General features: G+C 41.4%; 1 protein-coding gene across 2 annotated transcripts in view; it reads right to left on the bottom strand.

The window, feature by feature from the left end:
• Window positions 1-2242: 2242 nt before the first annotated feature.
• Window positions 2243-21450, bottom strand: part of satb2 (SATB homeobox 2) — a 46515-nt gene continuing 27307 nt past the window's right edge. For both annotated transcript variants that reach the window (XM_026912735.3, XM_026912733.3), the window contains 10 exons: window positions 19370-19496; window positions 18114-18237; window positions 17618-17720; window positions 16694-16744; window positions 15977-16548; window positions 15306-15518; window positions 14623-14709; window positions 13568-13720; window positions 11819-12013; window positions 2243-7111 (listed from right to left, as the gene is read on the bottom strand). In XM_026912735.3, coding sequence (XP_026768536.1) covers window positions 6497-7111; window positions 11819-12013; window positions 13568-13720; window positions 14623-14709; window positions 15306-15518; window positions 15977-16548; window positions 16694-16744; window positions 17618-17720; window positions 18114-18237; window positions 19370-19496 — 2240 coding nt within the window. In that variant the 3' untranslated portion in view covers window positions 2243-6496. The remainder of the gene's footprint in view (window positions 7112-11818; window positions 12014-13567; window positions 13721-14622; window positions 14710-15305; window positions 15519-15976; window positions 16549-16693; window positions 16745-17617; window positions 17721-18113; window positions 18238-19369; window positions 19497-21450) is intronic.

Here is a 21450-nt window from a genome sequence, read left to right as displayed (position 1 = left end):
CAATAATGCCTTTTATTGTGTCCCCTTAAAGCCTTTAGCCACAAGGGCCCCTTGAGCTTCCTTACATGTGCTTTTCTGTGGTCTATAATTATTAACAGGCAACAGTGTTGCAGATGCAGATTTATTCTTTATAATGGATCTGAAAGCCCCTTTATATGAAACAACCATGTTATTAGAGCTATACTGCAAAAAAAATGAATATCATTTATCTTTAGTAACTAATTTATCCTGTTCACGGTCGCAATGGACAGGATACTAGTCCATTGCAGGGCACCATGCACACACACACACACACACACACACACACACACACACACACAATTTGCACACATTTGCACACTCATTCACACCTAGGACAGTTTAAAATAGCCAGTCCACCTACTGGCATGGTTTAGGGAGGTGGGCGGAAACCCATGTGGACATGCGGAGAACATGCAAAAGAATCAAGATAACAAATATGGAATCAAATGTCTCAAACCAATGAAAAGCTAAGTGTAGTTAAACTGCACAGGTAATACAAATTCAAACAGTAAACAGAAGTTGATCCCAGTGATTAGATTTAGATTTAAATATATTGTCACATCACAGATTACACGATAACGAGTATAAAAGGCAAGTGGAATATAAAATACAGAGGTAAAAGGTATGTTGTGTAAATAAATAAATAAATAAATAGCAGAACTGTATATTGAACTATACCGTATGGTATAATAATTCTGGAACATAGCAATGAATAGTGATACATGAAGTTAGCAGTAATATTGCATATGCACAGTAGCAAAGTGCAATCTATACACTACAGTAAAAAATAATGTGCAATGTGCAGATTAGGGATATATCTGATAAAAGTAGAATAGATCAGAGGATGTGTCAGTTTCCATCCCTTTTGCCTTGTTGCAAATGACATCCACATGGTATCACAGGACGTACATGAACCACTTCCTACTGAGCGTGAGAGAACTGCACACAGATGGTTTGTAGGATATAGTGTCACTCTGCCTCTATCTGCAGTGTGGAGACAAAGGAGAGTGCGACTGATGTTAGGTCAATTGATATGTCGACTGAGATGAGAATTCATCATCCATAAAACAAACTGCATGGTCCTCTCTCTGGGTGGTCTGGCATGGCCACAGTGCCAGAACAAGGCTTGACTTGCAGCTAGCAGCTAACAGACGCAGCAGCAGTTCTTGCCAGCGCTACGGTTTTATATCAAAACCCGTATAGCTCTCTTAATACCCTTGTAGGATGTTGAAAAATCCCCAGCTTAACGATATCCAGCTTCAAACCTGGAGGGGAGAAAGGGTTAAAACAAGCCAATTGAGCGAATAATAAGTTCAATTAGGAGATTGGGGGACTGGCACTGAATGAAAACCAGAGGACACCACTGCAAGCTGCTTTTGAAAAGAAGGAAGCAGTGGCAGGGAGGGAGGACTGGCAGGTGGCCAGGGACTTGGAATGAGGGGAGACTTTATGTAGAGGCTGTGTGGCTGTATGGAGGCATTGTGGGACTATGGAGGCTAAAAAGCAGCTAGTCATGTGATCCTTGGCTTTGCTAAACATATTAACCACCTCTCAAATACAAAAGTGATAGTCAAACTAGGTAGATTGAAATAATTATAATAAAGACAAATTTAGAGGTCACAGCATAATGAATACTCAGTTCACCAAAAAAGAGGGATATCAGTGGCTGACTAACCAGCAAATGTGCAGCCCAAATTAGTATTTTGCTTTTTAAGGGAAGTCTATAAATTTTATATATTGCAGATTTCAAAAGTTTCCTTTTATATGCATGTGGGTTCATGAAATCCAAAAACATGTGATAAAAAGCTTTTTTTGGGGTCACCAGTGATGGTTAGTTGCCCACACAATTTTGATGGTTTATTTAAAGATCTTCTTCAGCAAATGATTACAAAAAGTTGTATCATTACTGATCATTTCCAGTAACATAGTTCCAAATGGACAATTTTTTCCTATTATGGTTTGTTTTGGTTGCTTTTTATGAAAGCGTGTTTGGTTCTTGTGGCCGCACCACTCGTTTTCCCCAAGACTTAGTCTCTTTGCAAAAGACAACATTGCATTGTTATAGAGACAACCGCTGTGCTTTTTGAACTTTTAAAATATACTTGGTAAAATGTCAGTTGTTACGGTTTGCTTACGGTCCGTAACCAATTGAATTTGCATTTTTGATCAAATAGGAACTGACTTAGAGCATGAAGTACAAGATTCAGAGGCACACAACTGATCCATTGATGCACTTTATTTAAATGACAGCAATTTAAGAAAACAAAACGAAACATTAAGACACACAAACCAAAAAGCCAAGTAATGCACATAATTTATTATCACTTAGTGATAACGATGATCCATTTGATTGAGGAAAAATACCAATCCTGGAGTGGCAAACCTGATTCACATTGTAGTTAATGAGGATAAACAGTTTGTCTCCAAAGCAAGCAGACAGAGCCTTGTGCTTAGTTAAGGCGCACCGAAAGAATACAAAAACAAGGGAGTGAAATCCAAGTGCTTCATTCTGCAATTTATCCATTAGTCAGAGGAATGTCAAAAATGAATGAAATGAATCTTTAAGTGCTACAGAAGAAGAGTTGAAGCAGAATGAGACATAGTGTATTCGTGTGTACATGTGTGTGTCAGTGGGTGAAAATCATGTTAGTAACTGTGATCTGTATTTTTATCACTGGATTAATTTTTTTACTGGTTCCTGTCTTTTCCTATTTCTGTCTGTTCTGTTATTTAAAATAATTTTCAAAAAATATCTATGGCGAGAGGTTTGATGCTCTCTAGGAACCACTTGTTTCCCCACAAGGGGACACGATCACTTCCAGTTAACCCTGACAGCACAGCGTGAGTGAGAGCGATTGTCTCTTGCCTGGTGAAGGAGAAAATGAGACAAAGTGCTAGAAATTGAAAAGGCAAAGACGAGACTCCTGTCACGGAAGAGACGGATAATTGGTGAGTGACCCTGACCTATCGCTCATCAGGGACTCTGCGAATCCTCTTTGTTTTCTCACTTAGCACAAACTCTGTATAGGACAGGGAGGAGGAGGAGGTGATGAAGGAGCTGAGTGAGTGGGAGGCCACCCCTGCAGCAGGTTAAACACCAGTCTAGCATGCACACACTTGTCTCACCAGGACTGTGGATAATTTAGGAGCAGAGAAGAGACAGACTCATCAAAGCTGCTTGTTTCAGACTTCTCTGGGCGCTGCAGGGGGCGGGGCCATGAGAGGGTGATGGATAATAATGGTAGGGGTGGGCTTTGGCCTCCTACAGCTATAGCTGATTGACAGGCTTAATTAAGGTTTAGATCGACCTGACAATCAGTACTCTGTTATTAGACACCCTTATGAGAGCCTGCAAATATCTGACATTTTAAGGAAGAGATTTAAAATAAGTCTTCCTCTTGCCATTCCAGGACTGCTGTAAAATTTTACATGCCTCAGGATGTCACAAAACAAGCAAATTTTAGCAATTATTTTAAAACTGTGAATATCTAGGGCTTTCCATTAAAAATCTAAAACAATATGAAAAATCAGTATTACATATTGACAGGATATGTTTTGCACATTAAAGGGTATGCAAGCTGGAAAAAATCTTTTCTACAGTGATTTGGGCAACACAGAATATTGCTTCAGGAACCAAAGTAAGCTATTTATCCACCAGCAGCATAGAAATAATTCACTATACAGCTTAGAGTCAAGTGTGTTACTTACTGTACTTTTAAATTTCATTTGAGTGATCACTGCATATTAGGCTCTATTGAAATTATGAGATGAATTTTAACCAGGATCAGTAAGACCAGCCCTGCTCTGAAACAAGGCTAAAAATGGCTTTGAAATCTTTTACACAGTTTTATAACCAAGTTTAAACCATCAAGATGAAACCAGGAAAAGCTATAAATGGCATCATTAAGGTGTGTTGGTTAGTGGTTAAATATCACTGACTAGGAGATACACACTGTGATGTAAACAAAACAGGACAGCAGTTGTTTTAAACACCACACTTTACACTGTATTCTCTTTGTGTCACAGTTTGCTCAGTGTGAAATGCAGCAGGCTCCCTGCAGTATGGCATGGCTGCTCAGTGTGTCTCAATACTTCCATGTGAACTATAGTCAGTCCTGCATATGTCTTATTAGACATCCCCAGCCCCCTTAGGCCTCTAATTGAATAGTACTAAACATAAGCCAGACATAGTCACACTGCATAGCCAGCTCAAAGATGTAGAGGCTTCACGCCCAGGAACCTAGAGTAGATCTCTAGAAAGCAATGATCCATACTGCTACAAGCAATCGAGTAAAAAATATACTGTAGTTTTTAATGTCTGGTTTTGATTAAAATTTTACAATTGTTTAAAATTCGTGGAATGCATTTTGTTGATAACTCCAAAAACTAAACTGTTCTACTGTTTTTAAGATATGTTAATGGGAGTGAATGTTTTGCAGTGGAGACATTTGTTAGGATTTGCACATCAAAGACATATAAAGAAAATGCTGTCATTTGTAATAGATAAAACATCTACATAAACATCACCTCATGAACAAAAACAGTTTAAAGGTCAGTGTAAGGTTAACAATGATGATTACTCTGTTATCCAGAAATGAGCAGGTAGCAGCTGATTCTCAAAAGCAAATCAGGACCCTGGATCCAAGTTTTGCTATAGTATCCACAGAGGCTTTGCCACAGAGGAGCCGTGTTGCTTTGTACACAAGTCCATTTCCCGAGACGTGAATTAACACATTTCCATTCAGGATACAGAGTTTTAACTGGCTCAATAAATGGATTGTCAATATTTCTTAAAAAAAGTATATTTTCATATGCTTTGTCTTATTTTTGGGTTCAACTCACCTACTGCCATTTTCTTTGGGAAAAGTATGGAGCGATTGAAATGGTAGTACACAATATCACAGGGTTCACTAAATTTCTTCAGTAACTGCTTCTAATTCTCACTGTTTTGGCAGTGTTCCCCTCTTTCGTAAAGTCTTTCATTACCAAAACAACAGCTTTGAGCCAAAAGCTGATATTAGACCATGAAAAAAAACCAACCAAAAATAACAGCAATGACAGAAAGAACAACCATAATAACAATAATAACAACAACAACAATAATAATAAATGTGGATATAGATAGCAATAAATAGAGATGTGGAGTGTGGGGGTAGGTGGTTTGAAATTGGTACACTGTGTGTGCCAGTAAGAAAAAGACTCACAGGACAGAAAGGATGAGAGGAAGGGGTGTAGTCCCACACGTGAAATGACTGATTGTTGACTGTGGCTGGACACATATGTTACTCTCCTCAACTTGGCCAAAAGCAGGACAAGGCAGTCAGACTGCACTCTCATCTGTCATTACATTGTCTTTAGCAGTCAATGGATGCCTACATATGGGTTTTTTCTTGATGCTTCTAGCCATTGTAAGTGCAAAGAAAGTATGAAGAGGCATAGTGACAAGATGTCTCATGTACACGTATTTATATAAAACAACCAATCACTAATTTTAGACTGACAGAGGTGTTGAGGGAAGTCCATGCATGGGTGCATGGGTACCAGGCTGGTGGTTTGTCCCACCACATTGGACTATATGGAATGATGTGGTTGTTTGTGGGAGACATGGCTCTATCTTCAAAGGGGAGGCAAAGCTAACTCTGGACATTTCAGTAGACCACATGTATTTACAGTGGAATCAGTGAGCAAGGCTGATGTATACACCCCAGCCCTCATCACTACCTCTAACCCACCCACCCATCCATTCAACCACTTAAATGGCCAAACACAGCCACCTCTTAGAGACATAAAGAATTCCCCATCACAGATGGGAGGAAAAGAGAAGCCGCAGACACCCACCAGGCTCCTTGATCAGACACAAGTAAAGATGTGTGGGTTCCTGTAGATGTCCATGGCTCATCTAAAACTTATCTAAAGCTCAATCACTGTCATTAATCTGAATGCTGTAGAGGTGGGAAGGGTGGGACAATGGTTTCTAATGATCTCCTTGATTATAGGTTAGGAATGAAAGAGTTCTTCAATTAATGTGTTAGGGACTTGGGAGAAACATCACTGGCTTAGCATTTTCCTACTATGACTTACTGGCATCTTAATTTGAGAAACCACAAGTAAAAGTGACCACTTGTCAGTTTAAGATAAGAAATCCACTTTCAGTGTCATCAGATATCTGGCACCATTTTAACAAATAAACAACAATTTTGGGCCACTAACCTAAATTTTCCTTCATCACGTTGACAGAACTTACAGTATCTGATGCCAATTAATCTGTTGCTAGAACTACTAATCTCTTATCTCAGCTATTTTGTCGTAACACATTTTGTTTCTATAATCAGTATTCAAACATACTCTTGTCCTTTTTTATTCAATCTTCATTTGACCCTGTGCCGGATTCTTTTAGTCTGCTTTTAGTGTTCCACTTGTTCCACCTTCCACTATCCTCTTCCCAAAGTGCCCCTTTTTCCCAGGTCAGAATGCTTTATCTCTGATAATCTGCCTGGTCTCGTGGGCTGGGGGATGAACTGGAGGAAGGGAGGGAGCTGGGCCGGACTGACCCTAGAGATGAAGCCTTGTCCTTGCTCTCTTCTTGGCCTGAGGTGGAAATTGGTGTTGAGGAAGAGGCAGCTGCTCCTGTTGAGGCACCTTCTTGTCCACTGTAGATTTCCTCATGGCCATCTTCACTGGACTCTGCATCCTCTGAGCCAGAGAGTAGCTCTTCATCTCGATACTCGGCGACATCAACTCCACTACCCTCAGCTCCCAGTTCCTTCAGTCGGCCATGGTGCTTCACATGGTAGCGCTGGTTCTGGAAGAACTTGACAATGGTGTGCTTGGGTAGGTCCAACTGGGCTGAGAGGGTGTGGATGGCTTCCTGGTCAGGGTAGAGGCCCACATCCTGGATGAAACTTTGCAGGATGCCCAGGGCTTCAAGTGAGATCTTGGTGCGGGAGCGGGGTTTTTTGGCCACACTACTACTTCCTCCAGTGTTGCCACTACCACCCTGAGGGTTGTCCTCCATTCCAGAGTTGGGCACTGAGTCCTCACGCATGGGAGAGTGGTCCTTTAATGTTGGCACAGGCTGTCTGTGGAGAACCTGATAAGAAAGACCAAAGATCAGGTTAGTGAGATCATTAAAAGAGGAAAATGAATAATGAGTAAAGTAGTGCACCAGAGTACAAAGGTTTCCATCAATGAATATTCACCCAGTGTCCATGGGGCTCTTGACCAGAATGTCTAGTCACCTCTAGTAAATATCCAACCACACTGTCATGGGTTATGACTGTTTAACCAAGTGTATTACACACATAACATGGGATTGTTGCCACCCACACCATTACCATTATCTGTAATTTCAAACATCTCGATTATATGGAGATGATATGAGCAAAGGCATAGGAGCCCTTTGTAATATTGTTTTGATCTTGTCTTTTCATTAACTAATGAAATTTAGTGGAGTGAAAGTAAGAAGGAAGGCAGACAAGATGGAACAGAGAAAGAAAGGGTGTGGTAAGGGTGTGGTAAATAGTGTTGTTGACATAAACAGTAAAATGATGGAGGTGCAAGGCAACTAGTGTTTCTGAAACTATGGAAGGTGTAGCATGTCACAGCAGAACTATCGAAAACTATGGCGCTGTCCTGCTGAGTTTATGACCAGGGTGGGGTGCCCACTGCCTCTGCGCTGGAATGCTAAGCTATAAATCTGCGGTGCATTAAAATTAAAGGACCTACATAAAGATAATAGTCATTCACTCTCTCTCTCTCTTTCTCTCTCTTGCTTGCTCTCTCCACTCAATAATAACAGGGTATTTTTTTTAAATAATACTGAGGGCAGGCCAGACCACAGAATTGCTCCGATTTCACTTGTGGGGGCTTTCTGGGGCTAGTGTTTTACAGGAAGTGTGTATGTTTGTCTTTTTTTCTTTCAGTTCTTTTTCTCTGTTATATTATTTTTGATGTCTCTGAGAAACAATCTGAGACCACAAAAAGAGTTAAGAAACTGGGATGGGAGTGGGGCTGAGACACATGAACATTAAAACCGGCCACATGATATAACACTGCTATCTGTGTGTTGACCTACCTACAGAGACCACACACAGTACAGCACTCAGTTGCAACACACAAACATAGACACACACACACACCCCACCCACTCAACCACACACTGACCCCCACACACTAATACACATACACTTTTCCTAGACTCCCCTTTTGAAGTGTATTTCTTATGAAGCATTTCTTCTCAAACTCTATACCTCAAGCACAAATACATACACATACAGAGAACACTTCTTACACTTGTATTCATGCCTGTTGTGAACTGTGGCAGAAGATAAGCAAAAAGCCATGAAATGCACTAGTTCAATTCCCAACTCTCTTGTTTTAGGAGGCACCCAGAGTCTTTTACACCACTGATCCAAGAGGCTGCTCCATTCCTCTAATGGAGTAGGACACTAATGAAGAGAGCTGAAGCCAAACCAGAAGAATGACTCCATCTTCAAATCAACCCTAACACCGTTAAAGCCATGAAGTCAGTCCCCTCCATTCCTTCTCTTTCCCTCCGTCCACTTCATTTACTGCTCCCACTACGACTCCTCAACCACAGCGTCTACTTTGGACACATGTGTTCTGCCCTCTGCACTTATGGCATAATTCAATATTGAACCTCATCCATTCTCTGCATTTTTAAATTGCAACCAGGGATTGGTCTGTGAGTTCACTACATTAAGGAAAAAGCCCTTCTTTCAAATCAGTGCAAATTACAGCACAGAAGTATGAAGAATTAGGGTATAATATGAAAGATTTAGCTGACTCTAATGAGGATTGGGGTGGTGGGGGATTTGTCTTGTCACTGGAGACACTGCTAACACATCATGACATTAAATATGTAATGATGTGAAGACATTTTACTGTTAGTTTCCTTTTGCATGACTTCACCTACCTCAATTATAGGCATGCATGATAATTTCTGTTTTAGTTTTTCCCATGTTGCAATTCCTTGGGAGTAGATGAATTACTGTGTGTGTGTGTATCTGTTTTTGAGAGAGAGAGCGAGAGAGCGAGAGAGAGCATGTGTTTTGTGCTTATCTGTACAAGTCAGTATATGTGCACTACAAATGTGTATACATGTTGATATGTACAGACAAAACACAATACATTCCATAAACTGATCAGAAATCATCATAAACTGATCAGAAATCATCTTATTTTATTAGCTAAAATACTGAGTGAAAAGGGTGTATTGTTTGAGCTTTAAGAATCTTATCCCTTCCTACTCCATCAGTCAGTTGGAGTGTCAGGACACATGGCAGGGTCTGGGGGAGTAGCACCCAGCACATAGCATCATCCAATTTAGCAAAAACAAAAGAGAAATTATTCATAAGGAGAGACCTGCCAAATGAGCAAGGGGGGGGGGGGGGACTTATGCCCATGAGCACTGTGCACACATGGAAGGAATAGTGCTGAGGAGGCTATGGCACTTAGCAGGTGTGCATTATGTGTGTGCTCCATGTGTATGTTGATCCTGTGTGTGCCATGAGTCACAAGGACAATATGCTCTCCAGTGAAGTCATGAACTGATCTGGAATGCAATAAATTCATGGTGACAAAGGTACAGACTCCATCAGACATTATGCAAGGACAAGTGCAGTGATGTATGTTCATAGCTGTGGCATGTTGAATCTGTGAGGACAGCTGTCGAATAAGCTTACCGACACTGTAAACAAAAAAGCCTGAAGTATGGGACTCTTGGACTAATTGTTCACACAATGGCAAACTGAGTAAAACCTGTGTCTCTGTGTTCATGTAGGTACATATATATTGTGTGTATGTACAGTGTGTAAGCATATTTGAGTCTTCAAGCAGCTGGGACACATGTGTGGTCTGTGGTGACAGGCTGGCTGGAGCCAAGGGGATGCTGGGTATTTTGATCTGGGGAGGGACCGTCATTACTGTGTCAAGAAAACAACAGCAGGAGAGACACCCACAAACACACGCATATACACAGACATACAGACACAGACACACAGACAGACAGACAGGCACACAGACACAGACACACAGACAGACAGACAGGCACACAGACAAAGCTGTGCTTGTTATGATCGTTGGCTACATAACCTTTTAAAATTTGTGCTGACAGTGAATTAAAAATACAAAACCTAATTTATCTGCTTAAACTCATTGTGGTCACTGATTCCTTTCTTTAAAAGAGCTGAATCAGATCTAAAAGCACAGCCTTTGTGCATGGAACAAATCATGTGCAAAAGAAAGAACACAACTGTTCTGGGTACAGCTGTTTGAGTCCTGTGAGCTGTATTTTTAGCTGTCTCTGTCCTCAGTGCGGTGGCTTGTCTGGGCTCTGTGTCAGAGGAGACCTGGAATGTGTTAATGGAGCGACCACAGTTTCCTTCCTGTGATGAGCATTTAATAACACACAAAAGCATAAAGAGTTAGAAATGGAACACTGAGACTTTAAGGGACTTCAAGGAAAATAGTCAAGCTAAACTTTAAAACTAAGGACTTCAATTCATGGAAGAGACTGTCAGCAATGAGTGCTGAAACACGCAACCACCTTTGCTGTACAATAACAATGTAACACACACTGGCAGGGGACAGGGCTGGTTGTACCATAATCCAGAATAACTTTCTGGAAGCCCAACACAAGGATAAATATTATGCATCAAAGTGTATTATGGAATATGAAGGGTAGTAAAGGAATTACGCAAAGTCTGTTCAAAAGGAAGAATAAAAATAACACTAGGGCTTGCTTTGAGGTACGGGGTGCAGGCTTCCCATCCCAAAAGTGTCAGTCCCTTTATGGTCAGTATTCTGTAATAGCTTATGGTCAAAGCCACTGTACAGTAACCATACTCACCCACTACTGTGAATTCCCATGAGTCACCTAACGTGTATACGTGTGTATACAAGTGTGTGTGTGTTTGTGTGTGTGCGCGTGTGTGTTCTTTCTCTTCCCGCCATTAATAATATCAGGGCTGTGGTGGTACTGTCTGTCAGGGTGTGTCTTAATGGGGCATTTCCTACTGCGCCCAAAACACATAAATAAGTACAACCACACACACACACACACACACAAATATACACTGCTTAAACCGCTACCATAAAAAGAAACTAAACTGGAGCAAGAAGAAGAAAGAGAGAACCTAAACAGAAAAAAGGAGAATATTTTTGTAGACTATAGAATACTACAGATGTAATGAGGGAATATAAATTGTTTGGGGGAAAATAGATTTATGTGTGTACCCTTATGTAAGGTATGCATTTACATATATAAATGGATGTGCATGTGTGTAGGTGTGAATTTTGACTGTGCTCAGTGTATACTGTAATGACCCTGGCTGGAGGAGGGGAAAGTCCATTTAATCAGTGCTGTATTTGGAGCTATTTGTGTGTGTGTGTGTGTGTATGTGTCTATGATTAAAGGGGGCTGGATGTATTAGGTTATTAGAGGTTGGCAGGGACCCTGCATCAGAGGCCTTGATATTAAAACAAAAGCTCCAAAGATGTGTGCACAACCACACAATGAAACACAATCACAATGACCACTTTTTCCTTCCACAGCAGCAATAAAAATATGGAAAAATATCGTAAATCACAAACCATTTAGGGGAAATTTGTGCAATAAATCTTTAATAAATCTGTTTTCTTGATCTCTTACCATGATATATTAATAATCTCATGCTTCTATCAACTCCACAACCCAACAGGAAACCTCAGCACTGAAAATTTTCATAAACTCTGATTTAGCAATATGAATGCAATTTGACTTTTGATCCAGACTCACCTGAGGATCAGAGGGTAGATGGAGGACAGTGTGCAGACGTTCACTGTGGTGGTGGCGGGACTCCTCCTCATATACCAGGTCTCTGTCTGTCTGGGGGAGGGTGAGGAATCGGCGGATTGTACACAGGTTCTCCCACAGTGTGCGGTTCTCTGGGCTTGGACTCTCCTTCCAACGGAGCAACTCACATAGCCAACCCTGATATAGACAGAGAGGTAGAATGATACGTAGTCAGATAGAGTGGAGAGAGAGATTGACAGAGAGAGAGAGAGAGAGAGAGAGAGAAATGAGAATATGTGAAAGAGAGTGTGAAATGGAGAGAGATATGATTATCTCTGCTAGACTAGACCAGTCTTTGATACCAGCTGTTGTGGGCATCCAACCTCTACCAGCATCCTGTGTTAATAACCTGATCAGAGCGCTCTCTCTCTCTCTTTCTCACTCTCTCTCTCTATCTCTCACTCTCTCTCTCTCCAGGCCCACTTGGCCAGCTGCAGCAGATGGGTGCGTTCAGCCATGACCCCCCCAACCGACCCTAGACCTGTGGGACCCAACCACATCTGTCACATGCATACACACACATACACACATACTCCAGCACAACACTACTTTACACACATTCTACACACATTTTAGGATTGGGGTGGTCACACCTGCAAATTCACACACAACGGTGCTTGTCTGAATGGGTCGGTACAGCACTGCCATCACTCAGACAATTTCATGGCAAGAATTAGGCGCAGCTGGGCACGGGATCAGATTTGACTAAATCAATTATCTCTCTTTGCTCTCAAATGGGAAAGGGACCCACAAATGGTCCAGGAGGTTTTCCAAAATATTCCTTAATCAACACTCACAGATGAATTCCATGCTTTTTAGTTGGAGTTGAAGGCATGCACCACACCATTATTACAGCCCCCTTTTCAAATGTTTTAATCCATGTATCAATAACAGAGTTTTCATAAGGATAGCCATGCATGTGTAAACTGAGTTATTTCTTCATTTTTTAGTGTGTCGTTACCCATATATTGGTGCTGTTAAACAATTTATTTTCAGCCATGTGACTGTGCAGTTAAACCTTCTCTACCATTCCTACTTGTCCATAATGGACAGCAATCTAACCTGAATCAGAACATCACTGTCTATCTCTCCACATGCAGGTCAGTGTGAAAAGGAGCCAGTAATCAGGACTATCTGAGTAGTGCAATGGCATATCCCTCCAATGAAGCGATTGGATTGTGATTGTGAGTCATAGAGGATGAGATCCTTGGGACGTCAAGATGGTGGGTCATGGTTGGGTGAATGGAAACCATTCTGATGGACATCTGCAACGTAAAGCATGTCTATCTGCCTGTGTTGTTGTTTACCGGTGCAGACGTGCTCTGATCAGATACCAACGCCTGCACAGGAGGAGACTCTTGCTTACAGTAAATTGAGCACGGCTTAACATCATTTGTTATTTTCAGCTTTATTTTCCTTTCATGTGGAAAGGAATTGCTCAGTGTGTGTCTTTGATAATCATGCACGTGTGTAATAATTTAAACATAAATGCGTCCTTAACATGAAACAAATAATTACCAGTCAAATCCCTCCATTCACCCCAATGACTTTGAATCATCACCTTTTCATAAGTGCATAAAATCAAGCAGTAGAAAAAGAGAAAGTTTTTGTTTCTGTAGGCTTTGAAGGCTTTGAAGTGTATCATTAGCATACTGAAAGCAGTTATTTGGGTAAGCAAACATAAGGGCTTACTTGGCTCTTGTTGGCTGCCACCTTGGCAAACAGAGCCTGAGACACCTTGGCTCGCTTCATCTCTTGCTGGATCTCATCATAAATGGATGATGTGATGTTGACCAGTGGTTCCAGTTTCAGGGGAAGGTCAGGATTCGGACCAGAGGGCTTAGACTACAGGACACCATGGAGATCAGGTTCAGCAGAGACAAGAGCAAGGCAAATGTTATTAAGACAAACAAAGTAAGTTTTGAACAATTGATAATCCTTACATAAAAGGTTAAAAGTAGCCTGTGTTTGTATTAGTGAAGCACAGAGATGGATGCATTCAGTAGGAGAGTAGTTAAGGCATTCTCTTGCATCTACTTTGTAGTTCATGTTTGAATCATGGTGTATTGATTTTAGGGTTATGTTTTTTTTCACATGCAGTGTTTGAAGTCATTCTGCAGGCACAGACAAGTAATCTCACATTCCCCAACACAAAAGATAGTAAGATAACAGTATACAGACATAATAATAATAATAGTATACAACTGCATTCCCTGAGACCAAAGAATCAGCACTCTGTCCTTGTATCCGAGAGATTGTTGCTATCTGGACTGTTTCACTGATGCTCTAAGTTTGAAAAGAGTCCTGCTCAAATGACCCTCTATAACTGTAGGTTTGTTCAGAAAAAATTCCAAGCTATTTACTTAACATAAACATATCTAGATACAAGAGACAAACCTTTTTAGAGACAGTTCCTAAAAATTTTGCATTTTTTTAGGAACTGCCTCTATGTAATGACATACTGTATATAGGATCTCAGTATGCACATATAATAAAAGTGACCACAACAATAAATACTGACAATATTTTAAAGTTTTCATAAGACATTATGACAAAAATGATAAGGCCTTATGAGTTTTAATCCTCAATATAGATTTTCTTCTATACAAATATTATAATAAAGAATTTCGAAACTATTCTATTTGCTACGCAAGCATAAAATAATAGCTCACTGCCTGTTCAACAAATTGTCAGACCACATTGTAATGAGGATTTTGTGAGTGAGAGAGAACTGATGTGATCCTCACCGAGTTGGTAATTTTGTTCTTGTTCTTCCAAATAGATGCCCAGGCATCAGGGGTTAACTGTTCATCCAGGCTGCGCTCCCATACTTTCTGCATAGAGCGGAACATCATGCAATTAGCAATAGTTTAACTCCATACAAGGTGAAACTTTTTTTTCAGGAACATATGGTGTCATAATACTTAATTTTGGTTAAGAGGTTGACACTGAAGGTAATATTGAACAGAATCATAACAGGATAAAAAGTCATGTACTTCTTCTTCATTTTCATCAGAATTAATCTGTCAGAAATGTGTACCTATAGAAACCTATAGTCTTTATACACAGAAAAGTATCAAAAGCATCAGAATGCAGTGATGTATAATAAGGCCACTGTTCTTCAGTACATTCCTAAACATTTCTTTACATTTCTTTAACCTTGTGTTAAGCTACGTCAACCCTACATAAAAAAACAACTCTGTTTTAGCTCACAACAACCACAAATATGTATAACCCAAACAAAACAACTAATCAGATAAGACAGACCTAGACAGAAATCACAACAATCTCTAAAGCACATATACAAAAAATGGAGAGTCAGACACACAAATTTGCAATGCAGGTACTCTCATACTGGGCCAGGCAGAAAGCTCAGTAGGAACAGTGTGTAAGTTCTGAAGGGCTTTTCTGACAGTGGGATAATGGGTACCTGAGATAGGCGGTTACCCCCAGGACTGGAGTTTGAGTTTGGGGGCAGACCTACAGGAGGGTTCATGCTGCGTTCACGCTCCTCCTGGTAAATCCTGTCTCGCTCAGCCTCAGGAAGGTTGAGGAAATTCTGCATGGCCTTGAGGTTGACCAGAAGAGATTGGGAGGCTGTGCGAGGGTCTTCCTCTTTCCGCAAAATCTCTGACAACAGACCCTGGTGTTCACGAACATGCACACACAAGCACATGAAAGCAAAATGAGAAAGGCCCAGGTCTTGCAAGTATACACATGCAAATCCCACCAGGTCTTCACCTGCACCACATCATCTCCCACCCACTCTATGGTTGGCTCTAATGGGGCGTAATTCAGGCCTGCAGAGGTTCAATGCACCAGGTGTGTAGGCTGCTGAGAGGGCGGGAAAGAAGACTGATATGGCCCAGGGGCTGGAACCACCATGCTGGGCCTCAGTGCAGTGACCTGCAGATTGGAAAACTCTGGTCTAACTTTCTACCCAGAGACCTCAACTAAAGTCTTGAATCTCTGCTATCTGATTTGGATGAATTAAGTACAATCTAGACATTACACTTACTGTGAATAACTTTGATATAGAGATAGCTGTGACTAGAGATTACTGTGGTGACTTTTTAACCCCCGTGTGCATTTTTTTTTTACCTGTGTGCGGTTGAATGCCACCCTGGCAAACACAGCTTGTGAGACACTGGCTCTCTTGAGCTCATCGCGGACCTGTTGGTAGATGTCTGATGAGACCTCAGCGGCTGAAGGATTGGATCCTGGGTCTCCAGGTCCTCCAGACTTGCTGGGCCTTGGGATGGGTGGGTGGTTAAGGAACTGTTGGTTGAGGGCCTGTGGGTGCTGATGGGCTAATAGGCGACTGACGGCCAGCTGCTGGTTGATGAGGTGAGCCATAGCTATCTGCTGCTGCACTAGCTGTGGACTGAGCTGAGGTGAGAGGAGGCCTCTTGGTCCCAGAAGAGGCTGCAGGGCTGTAGGAGGAGCCACCTGTGTCCGTAGTGGCGGACTGTGGTGGAGCTGGCCACTATGAGATGAGGGTGGCTGTGGCTGTCCTTGGGATGGGGGCTGAGACTGAGGGTTCTGAGGTTCTCCAGTGCCACTTTTCACAAGAGAACTACCACTGCCCAAAGGTCCTAATTGAGCCAGGCCAGCTAGATGAGGGGGAGGACGCTGTCCTAACACACAGAAGTCCACCAAGGTGTCCCTCTCCACTGTGAAGAGATGACATGAATAGGCTTGAATAATGAACACTTCCTTTGGATTCTTAATGAAGATCACAAAGTCCTTTGCTTTCAGTAAACAAGAGCACCAAATCATTCCTCAAGTAATTTCTTTTGTTGAAAAATGAATACTCACCTTTAATTTCAGAATTCTCTCGTACTGGCCACATTTTCTCAAAGTAATCCCCTAAAAAAGCAAAGAAGAAAGTGAGTCATGGTAACCATGTATCCCAAATGTTACCAATGCACATTCATAAGATTAAGCAAACACACAGACACTTTCTAGTAAAAAGAACACCCTATCAGTGCTTTAGCCACTTCTACTGAAATTTATGACTATGACTGTCAATCAATAAGATTTCTCCATGGTCACATCTGGTGGCTTGTGGCTGTGTGTTTGGCTTTGGGAATCAGTGAACAGAACTGAAAGCAGGCTCTGTGTAACCCAACACTGCTTGTTCTGTCACCAAGGACCTTCTTATTCTCCGCTGGCTTTTCTCTCTCTCTGAAGCTGTGCATGGGGTTTGCTCGACACTTTGATCTGTCCTGCTGTGTAATTATGTTGCCTTTTAATGGGGTAAGGGAAGGAGAAAAATTGTCACAGGCATTTAGATGCTAAGAGGCTTAAACAGCCTAGCAGCGAGCATGCTCATCTGCTGGATCTGGTGCTGGAGACCTCCTGCAGAGTGGTGAGGGAGCTGTGGTTTCCATTAAGCTGAGAGATAGACTGGGGTTCCACTGTCCAGTGACAAAGAGGCAATGTACAATACATGGTGTGAGGCAATGTACAATACATGATATGTACCACAGGCCCCAAAACCTCAGGAGAATCTCTAAAATGGGGTCACATCAGGGTACCCACGCTTTCTTATCAGCTTCATATGTGGTGCATGTAACTGACCATATCTGATTTAGCACTGTACTCTCTGGTACAATGGCAAAGGATTTGAGGCATATTGACTGGAAGACAAGTTTATATTCAGATTTAACCAGATCTAATTAGTGAAACAGATACACAAATATAAAACAGAACAATGTGACACAAGAGCTCAGGTCTCACCTTTAATCTTCTTATACTTCTTATACCAGCGGCCAAACTCTTGACACTTAGCAGTGGAGACATTAGCATAGTAGGAACTGTTCACGATCGAGGAGATCATACTCTGAGAAAGGTCAGAAGAGGGACAGGGACAGAGGTGGAGGCTGAGAAATAACTGGTGGCAAACAGCAATGGAGACAGAAAGCCACAGACATATGCTAGCAATTGATATGAGGCTCAACACCCACACAGAGCACTCCACTGAAACACAGCATGCAGAGATACACAAATCTCTTGGATTGCTTTTTTGCATGGAAGTGAACATGCAGTGCAAGGCTTGCATACACACCCTCACACAAATACAACAAACACTATTAATGGCACTAGTATAACATTATTGACACTCACAAGCCTTTACATTGCACCCCTATTGCTGTAAGAACACCTCTGAGCTGTGATCAGTAGTATGACTTGGACAGTTCAGGAAGAGTTACACGATAAAAGGTCATGTCTGTACCTGGGAGAGTGGGCATTCTTTAGCCAGTGTGCTCTGGTTCATCTCTTTCAGCAGCTCTTTAAGTGCATTGCGCACTGTTGCATGATTCCACTGCTCTGAGGGCAGGTCCTCCAGTTTGGCAAAGCTGAAACAATAACATCCATCACTTCCTGTTCCTCTATACATTGAGGATGTACACTCACCATCTACTTTATTAGGATCACCTGTACACCTGCTCATTCATGAAATTATCCAGTTAGCCAATCATGTGGCAGCAGCGCAATGTATAAAATCATGCAGACAGAAGTCAAATTTTTCCAATCTTCAACTGTCCAGTTTCTGTGAGCAAACAGGGCATTTCTACCCACAGAATTGACCCTCATAAGATGTTTTTTGTTTTTCCCACCATCTCTGTGTGTGAAAATCCTAAGAGAGCAGCAGTCTCAGTAAAATACTCATACCAGCCCTCTGGCACCAACAACCGTGCCACTAACCAGAGTCACTTTCCCCATTCTGAAGATTAATGTTAATCGAAGCTCTTGACCTGTATCTGTTTGATTTTATGAATTGTGCTGCCTCGATGAACAGGTGTACAGGTGCTCCTAATAAAGTGGTTGATGAGTGTATAGTGCCAGATCAATATATTATTCTGGCACTGAGCCAGAGAAAAAAACACTATCCATGAACTTGAAATTAAACTGACTGGAAATTTGTACAGCATTGACTGTTTTGTGGAACCTGTCTTATCGGTGAATGCAGGAATAAACTGCAAGTGACCATGATAAGCCTGTGACTGGCAGCGTCCAGTTCTTTCTGACCCAGTGAGTAGAAATCACTGTCATAATATTAACGGAACAAAATGGACTGTTTCTGAGAATCACCAAGACACCACAGCTATCATAATATTTTCAGTATTAAGTATGGAAAATAATTGTTACCATTAAATATAGGCAATCCATGTAGCTATTCAATTATTTATGAATCCCTTAAACCTCCAGGTTATTATTCAGTTATTCACCTTCAAGCATTTAATTCAGGAACGACCATGAACTATTCACAAGCTTTAGAGAGATGGATGAAATCTGCATTCGCTGACTGGTTTTGAGAGCTCAGTGGCTTAATACCTCATTAAAAATTCAGAATTTAAAATAAAAAAAATTGTCAAAAATCATAATGTAATTTTTCAAACAACAACAAAAAAAAATTATAACATTATAACATCGTGAACAGAGTTAACACTGTGCAACTTCCACCCTGCTGCTGTTATGCTGTCTGACCTCTGCAGCTGGATGCGGAGTGTGACCATGTGGTAGACGTCCAGCAGCATGTCAGCCACTGTGGCTTCGGGAGCGTCTGTCAGGCAGTGGATAGGCAACGGGTTCCAACGACCCACCTTAATGATGCCTGTGAGCAAGAGAATGAGACACACAGAGAGAATTCATTAACCCTGTTTGATCTAATTTGTACCAATTTCCGCAACATAAATCCATTTCCATTACACAATTAAAATGGTCAGTCCTGCCCCCACTGTCAGTGATGGCTGGAATGGAAAGACCCGTAACTCAGCAATTCCACCAAAAACACCAAAAGCTGACTAGGGTACACTACGTCACCACAGCAGGCCAGATGTTAGTAAATAATTATTAATCAGACATGTTGGATATCTCAACAGAAGATGGAAAGTGGAAAGACAGACAGAAAAAGGACCACTTGACTTTGAACTTCAGTGTCTATTGGACATAAACACTACACATGTGGTGTTAGAATGATATAGGCGTTTATACTTGAAGATGAGTCAATATTTATTGTTTATGAATGTGCATTGCGTCACGGATATGGGGAAGTGTATTGGGGCTTTCTCTTTCGCCCTCGCTCACTCTGTGTCTCTCTGTCTGTCCCTGTGGAGCAGTTCATCCCAGGCTATAAAAGCAGACAGCAGGGAACAATAGCCGTAATGATAAGGCCTTATCTATTAAACTCTTATCAGGCAGGGAAGAAGCACCTGACACGCACATTGGCGGCTGCCCCATTAAAGTGTGGCTCGCTGGGACGCCACTGCTCCTTTTACAGCCCGCAAAGACGTGGAGGAGAGGCTACAGTATGCTTCGGACACCCATGTCTGCCCCTCCATTAATGGCCCTGCCATAAACGCCAGTCAATGATTGTTTGATTAACCCAAATTGACGGTTATAAATGCCTCTCACTGTGCAAAGGATGGGATGGCCTTTTATGACCGAGGAGTAGTCCATAAAGATGTGCCCACTGGGGGGGATGTTGTCCATGAGAGAATGGCCGCCATGTTAGTCATCTGAGTGTCATTTGGTTGTCTCATAAATAATATGCGTAATCAGGCTGTCCCTAAGCAACCTCAGTCAAGGGAGGAGACAGTTAGCATTTCCTCTTTGAGTCACCTTTAACCTTGATGATTTATGGGATGTCAGGATGTCACACGAATAAAGATTTAATATAATACAATAAAATGCAACAGGTCTCCGCAACTGTCATAATATAATATTTTCACTAATAAGTATGGAAATAATTGTTACTATTAAATATCTGATTGCTATTATATTGTTAGATTTACTTTAATAAACCCCTTAAACCTCAGATATGACATTAATTAAACCATTAAATCTCCATCTAAGTTACTTTTTCATCATACATTATATATGTTATTCACATAAATAGTGCTATATCTCCTTGATCTCCTACAGTGAGATCAACGGATTTGTAGACATCGCATTTACAAACTTTGTTCTGGTGATCAGCTACGTTACTCAATAATACTCAGCATTCAATCATAAATGCACTTCTCCTGTTTTTTCTATGAATGAATAATCACTTACAGCTCTGCCATGTGAGGGGGCAAAATTGGTGCCCTGGTAGCACCAAATGCCAGAGCTGCAGGTTGAATTTAATTTATTATATAATGGATTTATTTCCAGATGTCACAAACATTGTTGGGATGTGCTGCACATGGAAACTGAACCCTTTGCTTATCGCATTATTCAACTATTTTCCAAAGACACTGTCACCACCACACGCAAGCAAAGTTCTTCTTTACACACACCCACCCACCCACATACACTCATCCACCCACATACACACACACGCACACACACACACACACACACACACACACACACACACACACACAAACACATTGTAAGCATGTACAATAAATGCAAGCTTAGCGTAAACACACATAAATGAAATACCCAGCTGGAAAGGTGGAAGCTAACTTCCCCTGGACTTATTAAGGACAGGCTGAAGTCATGAAAGCTAAACAATGCAAATCACATTACTGTCCACTAAATGAGAGACAGACGTTGTATGGCCTAGCTTCTTCTTTCTCTCT

This window comes from Pangasianodon hypophthalmus, chromosome 5 (assembly GCF_027358585.1).
Source record: "Pangasianodon hypophthalmus isolate fPanHyp1 chromosome 5, fPanHyp1.pri, whole genome shotgun sequence".
Classification (NCBI taxonomy): Eukaryota; Metazoa; Chordata; class Actinopteri; order Siluriformes; family Pangasiidae; genus Pangasianodon; species Pangasianodon hypophthalmus.
Note: the sequence above shows the minus strand (reverse complement) of the source record. Positions and strands in the feature narration are given on the sequence as shown.